The sequence below is a fragment of the Cannabis sativa genome, chromosome 7, assembly GCF_029168945.1.
Source record: "Cannabis sativa cultivar Pink pepper isolate KNU-18-1 chromosome 7, ASM2916894v1, whole genome shotgun sequence".
Lineage (NCBI taxonomy): Eukaryota > Viridiplantae > Streptophyta > Magnoliopsida > Rosales > Cannabaceae > Cannabis > Cannabis sativa.
Window position 1 is genome coordinate 1,252,971 of NC_083607.1, and position 15,197 is coordinate 1,268,167.

At 27.3% G+C, this 15,197-nt stretch overlaps 1 protein-coding gene across 1 annotated transcript; it reads right to left on the minus strand.

Annotated features, from left to right (window-relative positions):
• Positions 1-11,954: 11,954 nt before the first annotated feature.
• On the minus strand, positions 11,955-15,197 carry LOC115697697 (caffeic acid 3-O-methyltransferase). The gene is made up of 4 exons (XM_030624792.2): positions 14,682-15,197; positions 14,264-14,577; positions 13,745-13,809; positions 11,955-12,880 (listed from the first exon to the last, which is right to left on the minus strand). Exons 1-4 carry the CDS (start codon positions 15,119-15,121, stop codon positions 12,584-12,586), a joined length of 1,116 nt encoding a protein of 371 aa, XP_030480652.2. The 5' UTR covers positions 15,122-15,197; the 3' UTR covers positions 11,955-12,583.

The following is a 15,197-nucleotide window of genomic DNA, read 5'->3' on the forward strand; positions in this document are numbered from 1 at the left end:
AATCAATTTAAAATATGAAAAATAATATTTTATTTTCATTAGAAAAATAATAGGTATTCCCTCAATTAATATTCTGATTGATCTCTATCACAAATTTTCCTATTTTGTTATGTGAACAGCTCATATAAGTTGGTGCATAGCCCCACTGGCATATTGAAGTTTTTAACCTTAAAGAGAAAGAGAGAAAAAAGAGATGTTGAAAGTAGTTGCTTCAGAAAATAAAAGCAACGAATTTAAATTGGGTTGAGCGGCGAATTAAATTGCTCTTTTTAAGATGTTCGCGATATTGGCGAGAACTGTGTAACAAATTTAAATTTAGGTTGAGTCGCGGATTAGGTCGCTCCCTTTAAGATATTTGCGACATTGGCCAAAACTGTGTAAGTAGACTATCAACTTTAAAAACACTGTATTGAAGCTCTATTGCATGATAAAAAACAGTCGAAATACCACACCCAATAATTGTACTACTACTCATAATACATATGTAATTTAAAATTATAATGAAGTATTCTTATCCCATGTGGGACTCAATACACTCACATTTCACTTCTTCTTATGTAAAATTTTGCTAAGTTCCAAAGTGAATGCTCATACGCCAAAATGCGTAAAGAACGGCAAGCAAAAACAATATAGCACTAAGAGCAACCCTTTCCTTTCTCACTCTGGATTAAAATTTTTATTGTGAATACATATGTATAATGTATATCTTTATATATTAAAAGTGTCTATCTAACGGCAATTCTTAGTTTAACAGAATATACTTAAAAATAAAAGAATATTCTGTTAAATTTAACGGTTAGGTTTGATCTCCCGTTAACAAATAAACCCAATAATTAAACCCAAAAAAATTAAACAATCTTTTAAATATTAATAATCTCTTTTTAAATTAAAAAAAACATCTTAGCCACATATCTCTCTAACAAACCTATCTTGGGAGAATATTAATATATTTTTTTTATTTATTTTTTAAAAAAGAAAAATATTTATATATTAAAGTTAATCTCACGTTATCTAATGTTTTCTCTGGATAAGCATAGGAAGCAGAAATACCACTTCTATCTTATAGGAAGCAGAAATACCACTTCTATCTTTGTGTGATTGCAGATATACCACTTCTGTCATTGACCCACTTTTTAGCTTTATAAATGGAGATGTTCATATAATATTAACACTTTACAGAATATTTATAGATATAAACTTACATTACATGCTATATTAAAAAAAAGAACTAAATAGAATAATCTACTACTCCAATAATAAATTTATTTACAATTTTATAATTACACTAATATTATTTTTAATACATTATTAAATAATATTTCAAATATAAATATTTAATTTTTTCAAACAAAAAATTTGTAATCTTTAAAAATAAAATACATTCAAAATCTTAAAAAGACCAAAATCTTAAATAAAACTAGCAATACGTGGCTCGACACGTACATTCACCTAGTATTATTATAAAGTGTAATACAAATTTAAGAGACAAATTATGTTATGGGTATCAAAAAGATACTAAATTATCATGAAAAATAATGTGTAGATACCATAAGTTAATTTATAATTTGTCGAAAGGCTAAATTATAAATACTCAAAACTCATTTTTAAGATGAGTCTATAAATAAGTAGTGGTCAAGAAACACTAGGGTTTATGATTCTCTCCTTCCCTATCAGAGAAAATAGTTAGCGCTTTCGCTCATCTTATTATCATATTCTTTTTTTTTTTTATCTAGCAAAGGTTCTATAAAATATGATTTAGAACTTTTTATATTAAATCACTTTTGAAATATATTTAGCTCTATTTTTCTTTTTTGATCTAGCAAAGGTTTTATAAAATAAGATTTAGAACTTTTTATATTGAAGCACTTTTAAAATATGTTTAGATATGTTCTTCTTTTTTGATCTAGCAAAGGCTCTTATTTATAGTTTTTTATATTAAAGTACTTTTGAAATATATTTAGATCTATTATTATTTGTATTTCTTAATTATTTTAAAAATTCTAACACTAAACATAGGAAAATCAAAATTAAGCAATTGATAAATAGTTGTAACTTGTAAATTAAATACTTTCACCCATATTTTACATCAATGAATAATAGAATAAAATACTTTTTCTTTTTTAGAATAATTAATATTTTTTAGTTTTAGTTTTTTAATCATTAAAGTAAAAAAGAAGGGTGAGATGTATTTAATTTATATTTAATTATCAATTATCAGTTATTGTGTCACTCATTTCAATAAAATTGAATAAAATATAAAAAAAAGGATCATATATTAATGTAAAATTTATATTTCGATAGGTATTATTAACAAATCGTATATTACAGGAGACACAACTTGGTAGTGTAAAACGTTTAGGAGCAAATATACTCGTTATGCTATAATTAGATCATAAATTAGTTATTATTGATATTAATGTAAATAGTATAAAATGTAGATCTTTTAAACAAAATATATTTATTTGGTGTGAGTTATTGGATTTTTTAGACCATTTCTAATGGATGATGTAAATTTTGTGTTAAATTTAGCTCAAAAAATAATATTTATATAATAATTATCTAAACATTAAAAAAAGTTAAAATTTATATTTATTTTATACTTTTAGGGCTCGTTTAGAACGACGTATTAGGTCGTATTGTATTGTATTATATTGAATTGTATTTTATGCAATATTTTTATGTAAAACTATATATGGTATTAACTTTTATAGACACCTAAATGTATAATATTTTAGTGTAAATTAAAGTTTAACATAATATTATATAAAAATATAATATATAATCCAATTCAATATAATACAATACAATACAATACAACCTAATACGGCGTTCCAAACGAGCCCTTAGTTCTAAGAAACTTAGCTAAATGAGATCTAAATGTATAACTACTATGCATTTTCCCCAAATTTTTCATTATTAAGAAAATTTTCCCAAACTATTTTCGCTATTGACTTATATGCCCCTTCCATCAATTACAATTTACAATTATATGGATACATCAATCCATAAATGGATAATAATTTGTTGGCCATGTTTCTTTCAAGCTTTATTATTGGTAGTTATACATTTATTTTTTATTTTTCAAAAGATAAAAAAAAAAAAAAGAGTGCAAGCAACTAAGGTGGCATTTGGTAATACTTTTGTTTTTAAATTTTTTAATCATAAAAATAAAAGTAAACTTTTTGTTTTTTAAATTTTGTTTTTTGTAAAATAAAAATGTGTTTTATAATCACTTTTGTTTTTCAATTTCAAAAATAAAAAATAAAAAGTGTGTTCTGTAAATATTATTTTTATTTTTATTTAAGTCAGGTCTGAGGTCGGGTCTAAGATTGGGACCGAGGGTGGGTCCAAGTCTGGGGCTAGGTCTACGTTCGGTTTCCAAGGTCTAAGTTGGCGTCGAAATCTAAAATATTGATTAGAAAAAACTGTTTAAAAACTTTTTGAAAGAGATTTTGTTTTTGTTTTTAAAGTTTAGATTCTTAATTAAAAAATTGAAAAGTAAAAACAACTTTATAGAATATGATTTTGGAAAATATTTTCACTAGTCTAATTTTAAAAATAAAAAACTGATGAAAAAAATGTTACCAAACACACCCTAATTTACTTTGTACTATTCTCATCTATGAATTTAGAGTTTCATTGTAGAATTCTGAGAAGATCCGGTACTAATATACTATAAAAAAATAACTAAATTAGATTAATTTTATTTGCACTCTAAAAATTTATAAATATATTAAATTTTAATCATTTTAATTTTACATAAAATATATATATTTAATTATGTTAGTTTTTTTTTTTTCAATTCATATACTTAAAAAAAATACATATAAAAAAAATAAATTATATTTTAAATATTATAAAAAAATTTAAATAAAAAATTATGTGAAATTTTATTAGGAAAAAAAACTATACATGATTTTTTTAAAAAAAATGAAAATAAAATTAAAATAAGTATTGAAACTATCACAAAAAATATGAGAAGAAAATTTTGAAAAAAATATTAAAAGTGATTTATAAAAATTATTTTAAACTTAATTTTTTAAATATTAGAGTGTATTTTTTTTACATAAATAAAATTTATCACTTTCTACTTTTCTATAGCTCACATAGGTGACACATAAATTTAAAAGATTTATTTATAACAAAATAAATACTATAAGGTTTATTCAGAAAGTGTAAAAAGAAAAAAAAAATATTTTATTTTCCTTAATTATTCTAGTAATATTTTTACTTGCTTTGTATTTATTGTAATTTTCTTTTTTAAACAATTATATTTGTTGTAATTAATAAAACTAAAATGTTCAAAAAGTCAATAAAAATAAATATATTAATTTTTTTTGTTTGAAAGTAAATAATATTTTGAAATTTTACTATAATACCATCTAATAATTAAAAAAAAAAAAAAGTATACCAAGAAAGTAAAATTTCAGTAAAATATAATAGGTTGATGACATTGTTCCCATATTAATGATGGCTTGGCTGTATATTGCAGAAGTGTTAAAAACCTTACCAAATATGGGTCCATTAATCTTTTGAATTTATTGTTGTCATTTTGAGATTTTAATATTGTTATATTATTTATCAATAATATATAGATTAAATACGTGTAATAAATTAATATGTAATATATGATAATAGTCATCTTTTTATAATATTTGAGGGAGTTACTTGTTACTATGAGTAATCTCCACCATTATCACCAACATTAAAAGTGTAAAAGGTGTTACACATCTTAATTTGAAATTTTTAATGCTATAGGAGTTATGGTGTGTGTATGAGTTACATCTCTATAGGAGTTATGGTGTGCATGAGTTACATCTCTTTATTGAGTCTATAATATCCATGAAGGTTATGACTTATGAATTTGAATTTCAAATGGTGATATCCTAAACACTATATAAAGAGGTCTAAGGTGATCATATTGAAGATAAGTTTTGTGTATAATGAGAAAAAATGTATAAATTTGAGTTGTATATGTAACGCCCCCGCTTCAAGCCTCTATTGGGCCCTTACACCCACGGAATAATGGCTCTTATACACGAGTACGTCACTCTGGCTGCTTCATGGACTGATGACTGACCCTACAGACCAACACAAGTGTTTCCAACGTGCTTTGTACTCACTCACACGCTTCCTGAGAAAACTTCCCAGGAGGTCACCCATCCTGAAATTGCTCCAGGCCAAGCACGCTTAACTGTGGAGTTCTTTCGAGATGGGCTACCGAAAAACAAGATGCACCTTGTTGATATAGGTAGTACCAATCAATCCATTTAAGCCCTCTTCAACAGTGTAGTCCCATACGTACACAGTCTCAGAATCATCCCACTTGACCTTTCCCAGGCAGTGTGGGATTGCACAGCTTACCCGGTGTTTCCCCTTACGGATCACGGGACTACTGACTGTCACAATCACCCCCCCTTACAGGATGCGTGTGAGTGAGGACAAAGCACGCTGGAAACACTCGTGTTGGTCTGTAGGGTCAGTCATCAATCCAGGAAGCAGCCAGAGTGACGTACTCGTGTATAAGAGCCATTCATTCCGTGGGTGTAAGGGCCCAATGGAGGCTTGAAGCGGGGACGTTACATAAGTACTCTTGAATGAACAAAAGCATTCACTAAACATAGCAACAAAATACCAAATCACAATTCAAGTCAACAAAATAATTCTAGCAAAATAAAAATTAACTCATAATAGATTGTGCAAAAATTACAAAGTTCCAAATAAGAGAAGGATGAAAAGAAAAACTCATATTGGAGTTGTCACAATACTCCAAGCTTTCTTTGCCAAAATTATCTTCTTCTTCCTCTTAATTTTTCCCAATCTCTAAATAAAAATACAAAATTAAAATCCTAAATATTGCTCAAATAAAACTCTCTATTTTTTTTTTTTCTTTTTCTTCATTTTCTTCTTGCCTCCTCTTCTTTCTATCCACCCCTCCTCTCTTTTCAATTCATCATACACATATATATATATGGGTGACTATTCAATGGTTACATTTTTATTGTAACTATATGGTTATATTTTTTTCCCTATAATAGCAGGTTACCAATAAGTAAAAATTCGATTTTAGAATTAATTAATTATAATTAATAATTTTTTAAGTAATTAAATAAATATTCAAGAAAACCTTTTTTAGAAATTAAAATTTATAAATATTTTTTTTATTTATATATAAATCCTTTAGCTTAATTATTTTAACAATTAAGCTATTTAATTATAAAATTTTAATTATAAAATTATATGTGTATAATTTTAAATTATTAAGAGTTTTGTTATAAAAATTAAAATAATTTAAGTGTAAAAAATATAAATTGTTAAAAGATCCTTATTTAATAATAAATTGCAAAAAATTAATTAATAATTATATAATTTAATTTTAAAATATAATGAATCTTAATTAAAGTTTTAAAAGGAAATAAATTAACAGGTTAATATCAGATTACAGGTCATTTTTTATTTTTTTTATTTAATTTCTCAATTAATCACAACCATTTAATAGTGATCCAATGGCTAAAAAAAATGTAACCATGATGGTTACAATTAAAATGTAACCATTAGAACCTCCTCCATATATATATATATATATATATAATATCTTTAATGTAAGGGATTATTTCACAAAAACTTAAAAATAACAAAAAAATACAAAAATACGGTTTCACGGAATTTTAAACATTTTTACAATTTTTTGATTTTATTTACAGAAAATACGATCTTTTTATGTTGTAATCTTGTTAATTTGTTGTTGTTTTTTTGTTATATGTATGTTATTTTTTGTTGTTATTTTGATGTTATTTTCATGTTACTTTTATGTAATTTTCTTGTTTATTTTATGTTACTTTCGTGTTATTTTTTAAAAAACCGTAAAAATGTAAAAAAAAAACATTCTTTGAACGTAAAAATATAATTATTTTATAAAAAATTGTGTCTTATGTAATTATTTCTTAATATAAGGGATATCTCACAAACCCTTCATGGGCTGCCCATTTTCTTTTGTCTCTTTTTCATTTTTAATTGATGATGCATTTGTCCATTAGAAACAATAGTTTTGGGCCTTTATAAATTCATAACCATTTTGCACAAAGTATTAGGCTTTAATGAGTCCATTAATTTTGATGAAACATCTTTCATATACTTTCTCTCAATTTTGATAACTAGCCCAAAATGTACATTTAAGTTCATACAAAAATAAATAATATTGAGAATAATATTTTTAACATGGGAAATTAAATAAAATTGATAAAATATTACAAAAATTAACTAAAATTAATCTAAAAATACTAAAACTAATATTTATGAAATATTAAGTAAAACTAATTAAAAAGTCACTAAAATAAACTAAAAATGCTTGAGAACAAAACTAGTTTAATGTACAAAAAGAGCTAAATAACTATATTTTCATAGAGTTATCAATTAGCAAACAAATAATCAGACATTAAATGAAATATGAACTGAGTAAATATTGAGATTTTTAAAATTACAATCTTTAAAATAAAAGAAATAAACTACAGTAAGAACAATCTCTCTTCTTAAGAATTCTTCTTTGTTGTTTGTTGATGTAGCTTTAGGAATCTCACATAATTCTCCATAATCCATTAATCCACCACCATGTAATTAGAAGCAATTTTTCTAATTATTAATTAATTTTAATAAATTGATTTAAGCCCCTAATCTTGTATTTATTAATTGTGATTAAATTAATAAATAGTTGAAATTTATTTAATTATTTAATAAAAATATTTCTAAAATATTAATTATTTATTAATTTCTAAAATTAATTACTATATGTAATATATAACATATATATAGTTAAGTTTTTAAAATAATTTTAATTTACTAACTATAAGATAAGATTAATGTGCATTAGTTTAAAATAATATTTTATTACAAATTTGAAAAAAGATTTATGTTAACATAAAATAAAAGGATAATGCACAACTCAAAATATCTCATATTTTATTTTTCAAAATTAATAATTTAATTATTAAATAAATAAAATATAATGTATATATACATGTATAGATATATTATACTCATATTTCAAGTAACAATATGGTGTTCACACGTGCAAAGAAGCTCGAATATGAACCAGCCCGAATTATAAAACAATAATGCATTCAAATAACTCGCCTCAGAAAGTGCAGTTAGTAGAAATATTCGAACTTACTTTTTTAAAGATAATGGCGAGCTATGTATAATAACTATTGATTGATGTGACCAGTGAGTTGAGCGATAAATAAAGAAGGTCCATCTCGGGATAAACAGAAAAGACAACAGAATGATAATGTTTGGAAAGGGTAGATAATGAATTATTCAGATAGCTCACATACTGATAAGTATGTTGAAAGACTAAAGACAACATTCTCAACATGGTTCATCTCGCAATTTCCATACTATGATAAACGTCTCGCATATGCTTCACTCAATATTTATGGAAGAGCGCGAGAAGTAGTACTTGAAATATACTTAGGCACTGTCGATCCTTTTTAGAATCAAGTGTCTTGAAGAAATTGGTTTTATTGGGAGAAGAATAAGGTATAGTCAGCATAACCGCCTATAGATAAAGTTAAAAGAGCAGTTACGAGTAATTATTTGTTATTATCCCATGTGATGTAAATGTGAAACATGGAGATTGTCCACGTTTTATGAACGATTACAATGATAAGATCCCAAGAAAATAACTGTCATCTTAAACTCCTATAAATAGGGACAGAACCCAGGGAACAAATGATGGCCAATTTGAGAAAGAAAAAGAGAATTACATCAATCTTTCATTGTATTCTGTATACCATTTATTATCCCAGAATAAGATGGACTCATGAACTATAAAGAATTAACTTTAAAACCACGTTCAAAAACCTCTTGACATTTATTATTATTTCTATTGTTACTCATCTTATTCTTGAGTTCATTTATAACAAAAAAGCTTATTTGTTAGTTAGCAAAAATTTGCGTTAACAGTTTTGTGCTTTCATTGAGAGCCTTACAAGTAAAAAAAACTCAAAAAATATCCTCCTTGAAACATATTCAAACTTTCCATCCATGGCAGATGATACTCCTTGAAACGAAGAGAATCAATTAGAAGTAATAACTCAACGTCCAGGGAAATAACACAAAAATTCCCATAGGACAAATACAATTGAGACTCCCCTCTCTGGAACAGGAAATAGTAGAGAATTTAAACAAACTGGGGGTGAAATCCTAGAAAGACAAAGTGGGGATACCTATGATCCCACTAGATACGTTCCATTAGTAAAACTAGAAAATAGACAACTTTAACAACGACTAGCTGAGTCAAATTGAAGAAACGGGCAATTGGAGCACGAGACAGCGACTGCTAGGGCTGCTTGCAACGATGCCCCTCCTAACTAACTTGACACATCGACTAGGCGATCTCAGGGAAGACCTAGAGGCTCGAGGACCAGAAGACATGGGAAAACTCCTAGGGGTGATAATTTTAAAAATCCCACGAATCCTCAGAATGATCAACCTGGGAACACGAGGGATATCCCAGTGGATGAAGAGAACCCCCAAAATCCAAGAAACACTGGCAATAGAGAAACTCAACCTAACACCCAGGAACTTTCTGTGGAAATACAAACCATAGGAATGTATAATCTGAAAACCCATAATCATCTTACATGAACGTGGATGCCAGACAAAAATGACTTGGGGATCAAGGGTTCGCTCAGGACGATGTGAGGGGTGTAGGCAATCGACATGTGATAGGTCGACCACGACATTCGCGAAGGCCAATCCAAAACGATAGAGACAACACATATACCTACTTAAGTAGAGGACATGTGTCAAATCTATTTTGGAGACGAAGGCCAGTGTGATAAAAACCCCAGGAAATAGGCTCAAGCACTGATACCAGTGGGTCGAGATCAAGGACTCATGAGCAGAGCAGATCAACTAGAACCCATGCACGTGAAGGATGAACATGGTGTGGGGCAGGTACACGTTTCCACTATCAATATGATCAAGAAAGCATAAGTAATTCTCAGAGGTATCAATCTGAGAGTTACTCTATAATGAGGTCAATTAGCAATTACGAACGAAGACATGAAAGGCGACACGACCCTGATCTACGTGAACATTTAAACCGTAGATAACTGGACTTGTGCGAGCACTTGAATCGTAACGTTCTAGATCTTTGAGACCGGTAGAATCAGAACCCAGGTCGCCAACAACAAGTCGAGCAGCCACCCACGGATCCAATTCAACTAAGAGTAATTTTGTAATGCCTTAATCTATAGGAACACCACATGTGTATGTTTATAAACTATTTTATGATAATAAACTAGCAATTGGATAAAATGTGATTTAATAAAATTTTACTAAGTAATCTAAATAAAAAAATCATGGCATAGTCCCTTTTCTATGATTGGGGATCCCCTATTTAAAATATTACAAGACATGCCATTACATTATTATCATAAAAATACATATAAAAGTTCAAAACATTTGAAATACAATTCCTGAAAACTCGACACCACTTGCCCGATAAGCTAATATGTGCACTTGCTGGAGAAGATTCCTAACTCATGGTTGTCCAAACGTCTCTACCTATTACTTGCACCACATAGCACCCGTGAGTCACAAGGACTCATTAAGAAAAGTAATAACAATAATTATATAATTCACTATACAATACCAACAAGTAAACTCACATCATCAAAATTAAATAATCATACATACTTATATATTTAAATTTAAGTCAATACAAATTTACAAACATAATGAAAGTTAATATAAAGATATACATTTATATACAATTACCAGTCTAATGATTGTTACTATAGTTGTTACTTTATAAAGTAATCATTCTCAATATTTTTTCAGCAAAGTAATTCTAATGCCTCACTTGGCATACTAATGTACTTACCGTTGTTTAATAAAATCATCTTGATATTTAAAATTTATAATCAAGTGTACTGTCGTTGTTAAATTCGACAATTTGAAAATCATTCTCCACTATTCATAAATCTCATTGCCTAATAAGGCAAGACGATGTGCTAATCTGGCATCCATATATAACCTTGTCTAATAAGCCAAGTCAGTGCCCTAACTTGGCACCCATATATCACATTACATAATCAGGCAAGTCGATGCCCTAGCTTGACATCTATATATCACATTGCCTGATTAGATAAGTCGATGTCCTAACCTACATCCATATATTTCTGTCACTGTCTAATTAAACAATCGATAAGTAGGAAACTTGAAAACATTTTCTATTTATAGTCATGACACTTTTAATACTAACCCTTCGGTATCCAAATATTGTTGCCTAATAAGACAACTCTTTTATCATTGCCTAATCAAATAATCTTTACATCGTTGTCTAATAAGAGAACCTTTTTTTTATCATTGTCTAATAAGACAACTTATTTTACATTACATAATGGTAATCATCGTATCTTAATCTCGATATCAATCTATTCACAAACGATAATAATCATATCTCAACATAACATGCTATGTAGTACAAAATACTTTTCTTATCCTAAATCCAGATTCATACAGGTTGGCCAACTCAAGTGGAGAAATACCCGACAATCTCGATCCTATATCACAATAAAGGCAAATCAATAAGTATTAATTCCAAAATACTGCCTAATATTCACATAAAATAATCTTGGATTTTCTACCAAACCTTGTGGTAAAAATACCCTGAAATAAAATGCCTCACACTGTAGAGCTCTTCACAAGCTTTGAAACATTGTATAGAATGTCTAAAACGGACACCCGAGTAAAAAGTTATAACGAAAATATGAAATTCGGTATTTTTCAAAAACTAACCAAACAGAATTTCGATTGGTACCATCTGGAATTTCTGCTTAGAACAGTTTGAAGCACAATTTTCCTCAACTTAGCTACTAATTTTTTAAAAGAATTTCTAGAAACTTTATAGGGCACATTTGTAATTAATTTTTATGAAAGACATATTATTTTTTTTTTAATGAATATTCATAAGCTTTATTAAACTTCAAATTCTGCTACCAAACATGATAGCAGCTCAGTTAGGACATTCCCCATACTGAAATTACATTTAGGATATAAACTAGAAGCTCTTGTAAAAGCATGAACCACTACATTTGCTGAACGCTTAACAAAATAAAAAAAAATATTTTATCACAAAATACAAATTCGTTGCCACCAACATTATTGAAATATCAATTAATTCATTGTCTATAATTGAAAGGACACGAATATATAAATTAATTACAACCACATTTTACAATTTTTTTCTCAATCTCTGCATTCGAAAGTACATGTTAAAATATTTTTAATTTTTTTTCTATATGACAATGTTCGTTACAGTCAAAGTATTATCCCTGTAAATTTTGAATAGTTTACAGTATCGAGAACAAAGTTTTTGATATTTCAATTTACCATGTTTTTGACACTGTAAACTATTCGAAATTTTTCAAAAATTTAAAAAGGTAATATTGTAACTATAACGAACATTGTCATACGAAAAAAAAAATTAAAAAAGTATTCCAATAAGTATTTCGGACGTAGAGATTAAGAAAGAAATTATAACAGAAAGTTGTAATTAACTCTTTTCGTATACTAATTACTTAATGAACTCTATAACCTTAACATTTTCAATAGAACATGCAAAGTTGATAGTACTAAATCCAGCAGCATTTGCTATTGCCTGAAATTCATGTTGGTTTCTCTCTTTGCCTCCTGGATTTTGACTTAACATAACCAAATCTAACTGAAAAATACTCTTAGCTTTATGAGTAGTCTCTGCCATTATTGGAACAACCATATCAACAACAATAACCTTTCCATTGCTTGGAATAGCTTCATAACACTTCTTCAATATTTTCACACAATCCTCATCATTCCAATCATGAAGTATCCACTACAAAATTAAAATAAATAAAATTTACATAATAAATCAAAAAAATTTAAAAATATATCAACACCGAAAAAATTTCATTTTTACTGTTTGAACTTTTTTATTTACAAAAATATCTCTTCAGCAAAAATAATATACTATTTTTTATTTGTTTTATAGTTGTCATGATGTTCTTTTTAGTTGATTTATAGTTGTCGTGAGATTAATTTTTCGTTATTTTTTTTTTTTGTTTTTTACTGAACAAAGTGTATTTTTGTAATTTAAAACTTTATAAGCGCATTTTTGTAATTAAAAATTTTAAGCCATAAAATAAAAAAAAATAGTATTTTTGAAAATTTCTCAAAAATATATTCATCGAAATACTAAATTCAATTATGTTGTTATAGTTTTTTTTTTTTTTATCGATTTTAATCAGATGTAATTAGCTAAAAAAATACTACCATGCACAGTGAGAAAGCCACTCGATGAGTAGGAGCATATAGCCCTCCAAACAAAAAAAAAAAATCTTATCTATTAAATCTGTAAAAATATAATAATTATATATAGCTAATAATAATTTACCTCCCAAATTAATTTTGTAACTCAAATAAACTTATACACAAATATATCATACAATTTCTTTTTTATTTTTTATTTTCTTAAAAAAAATTAAAGGAAATTACTTCATATACCAGTTTTTAACTTTTTATTTTTCAAATTTACGGTTTAGATCGCTCTAGTGATTACTTTGGTAATTTCTATATAGATTTTATTTGTGATTTAGATTGCTCCGTTGATTGCTATGTGAATTTCCGTAAAAATACAAGAAAAAAATTGCTTAGTAAAAAAACCTCTAAAATTAATTAACAAAAAATTTAGAAATTCAACCTTCATGAAAATGGCATCACCATTTGGAATCTTTTCAAACATATCTCCTCCCACATGTTCAACACCTGCACCAATACATATAATTAGCATTGATTAAAATCATAATTATTATTTTTGCTAATTTTTTAAATTATGGTTCTTATGTTTTGTAAAAATTATTGATTGAACTTTTTATTTTGTTAAATGACAAATTAAACCTTTTATTTTTTAAAATAGTACTCTGAACTGATTTTTTGTCAAAATAAAATTTAATAATAATATGATCTAGAAGTATTATGACAAAACTGATTACATTTTCTACATTTATTCGTGATAGGAATTATCTTTAAGTTGGTTATAATTATAAAAAATTAAGCTCAATGTCCTATATATTTGTACTATTAAGATCCAAAATTAAAAAATGGGGTATATTTTGTAATTTAACAAAATAGAAGGTCTAATCAGTAATTTTTATAAAACACAAGATCCAAAATAGTATGAACCATAAATAAATAATATTTCAATCCAATTTATTTATACCTGGATAAGTAGGTGCATTTTTGATGACATGAGGTAAGTCAAAATTAATAGCCTTAATTTGAGGATATTTTGAAACAATTAAGCTAACTGTGACTCCAAAGCCTCCACCAACATCTACTAATGTCTTAATATTATTCTCAAACCCCTTGTAAGACTCAATTATTTTCTTGGTAACAATTTTGGCTTGATTGTACATTGCTGAGTTAAATACTTCACCAAATCTTGGATCTGATTTTCCATACTCAAACACATTCATTCCGTGAGCCCTTTTGAATGCTGTCCCTCCTTCAAGAACTGCGTTTTTCAACTCGAACCTAAAAAATATATTATTTTATTATTATCATAAAATCCTCACTCTAACTCTATTTGTCAAGGATAAAACAATACAAAATACGAGTAGAAATATAGAATTTTATACCAACTTTCCAAGGAAATCTTATCGAGTCCCAATTTCATTAAGGCATGAGATGAAACGCCATCTTCTTTAGGTAAAAAATGTTTTGAGACTGGAGATAGGCTATAGAGTTTTCGCATACTTGAGCCCTCACCAACCACAACACAATCGAGCACAGAGTGGCTAGCCAGAAGTGTGAGGATGCGGTCCAACATCATTGGTGCATCTGGGTTTTCGGTTGGCAAATGACTAGCAATGTCTGAAGATGAGAGCTTAGCTCCATCGCCGGCTTTTGCTAGTATTTCGAAAACACCAAGCTCAATTGTGGCATACAAGGACATTGGCAACACAACTGAGCTTCTTAGTTCAACTGCATAGAAGAAACTTTCATCTTCTTCAACATTGTTTCTTTCAATTGACATTGGAATTTGATTAATTTGGCAATCCTTTTGGCCTTTTGGCATGTAGAAAGTAAATTTTAATAAGAGTATTTATTTGAGTATGAATAAAAATAGATTCTATACTTATAGGCAGAGTGTT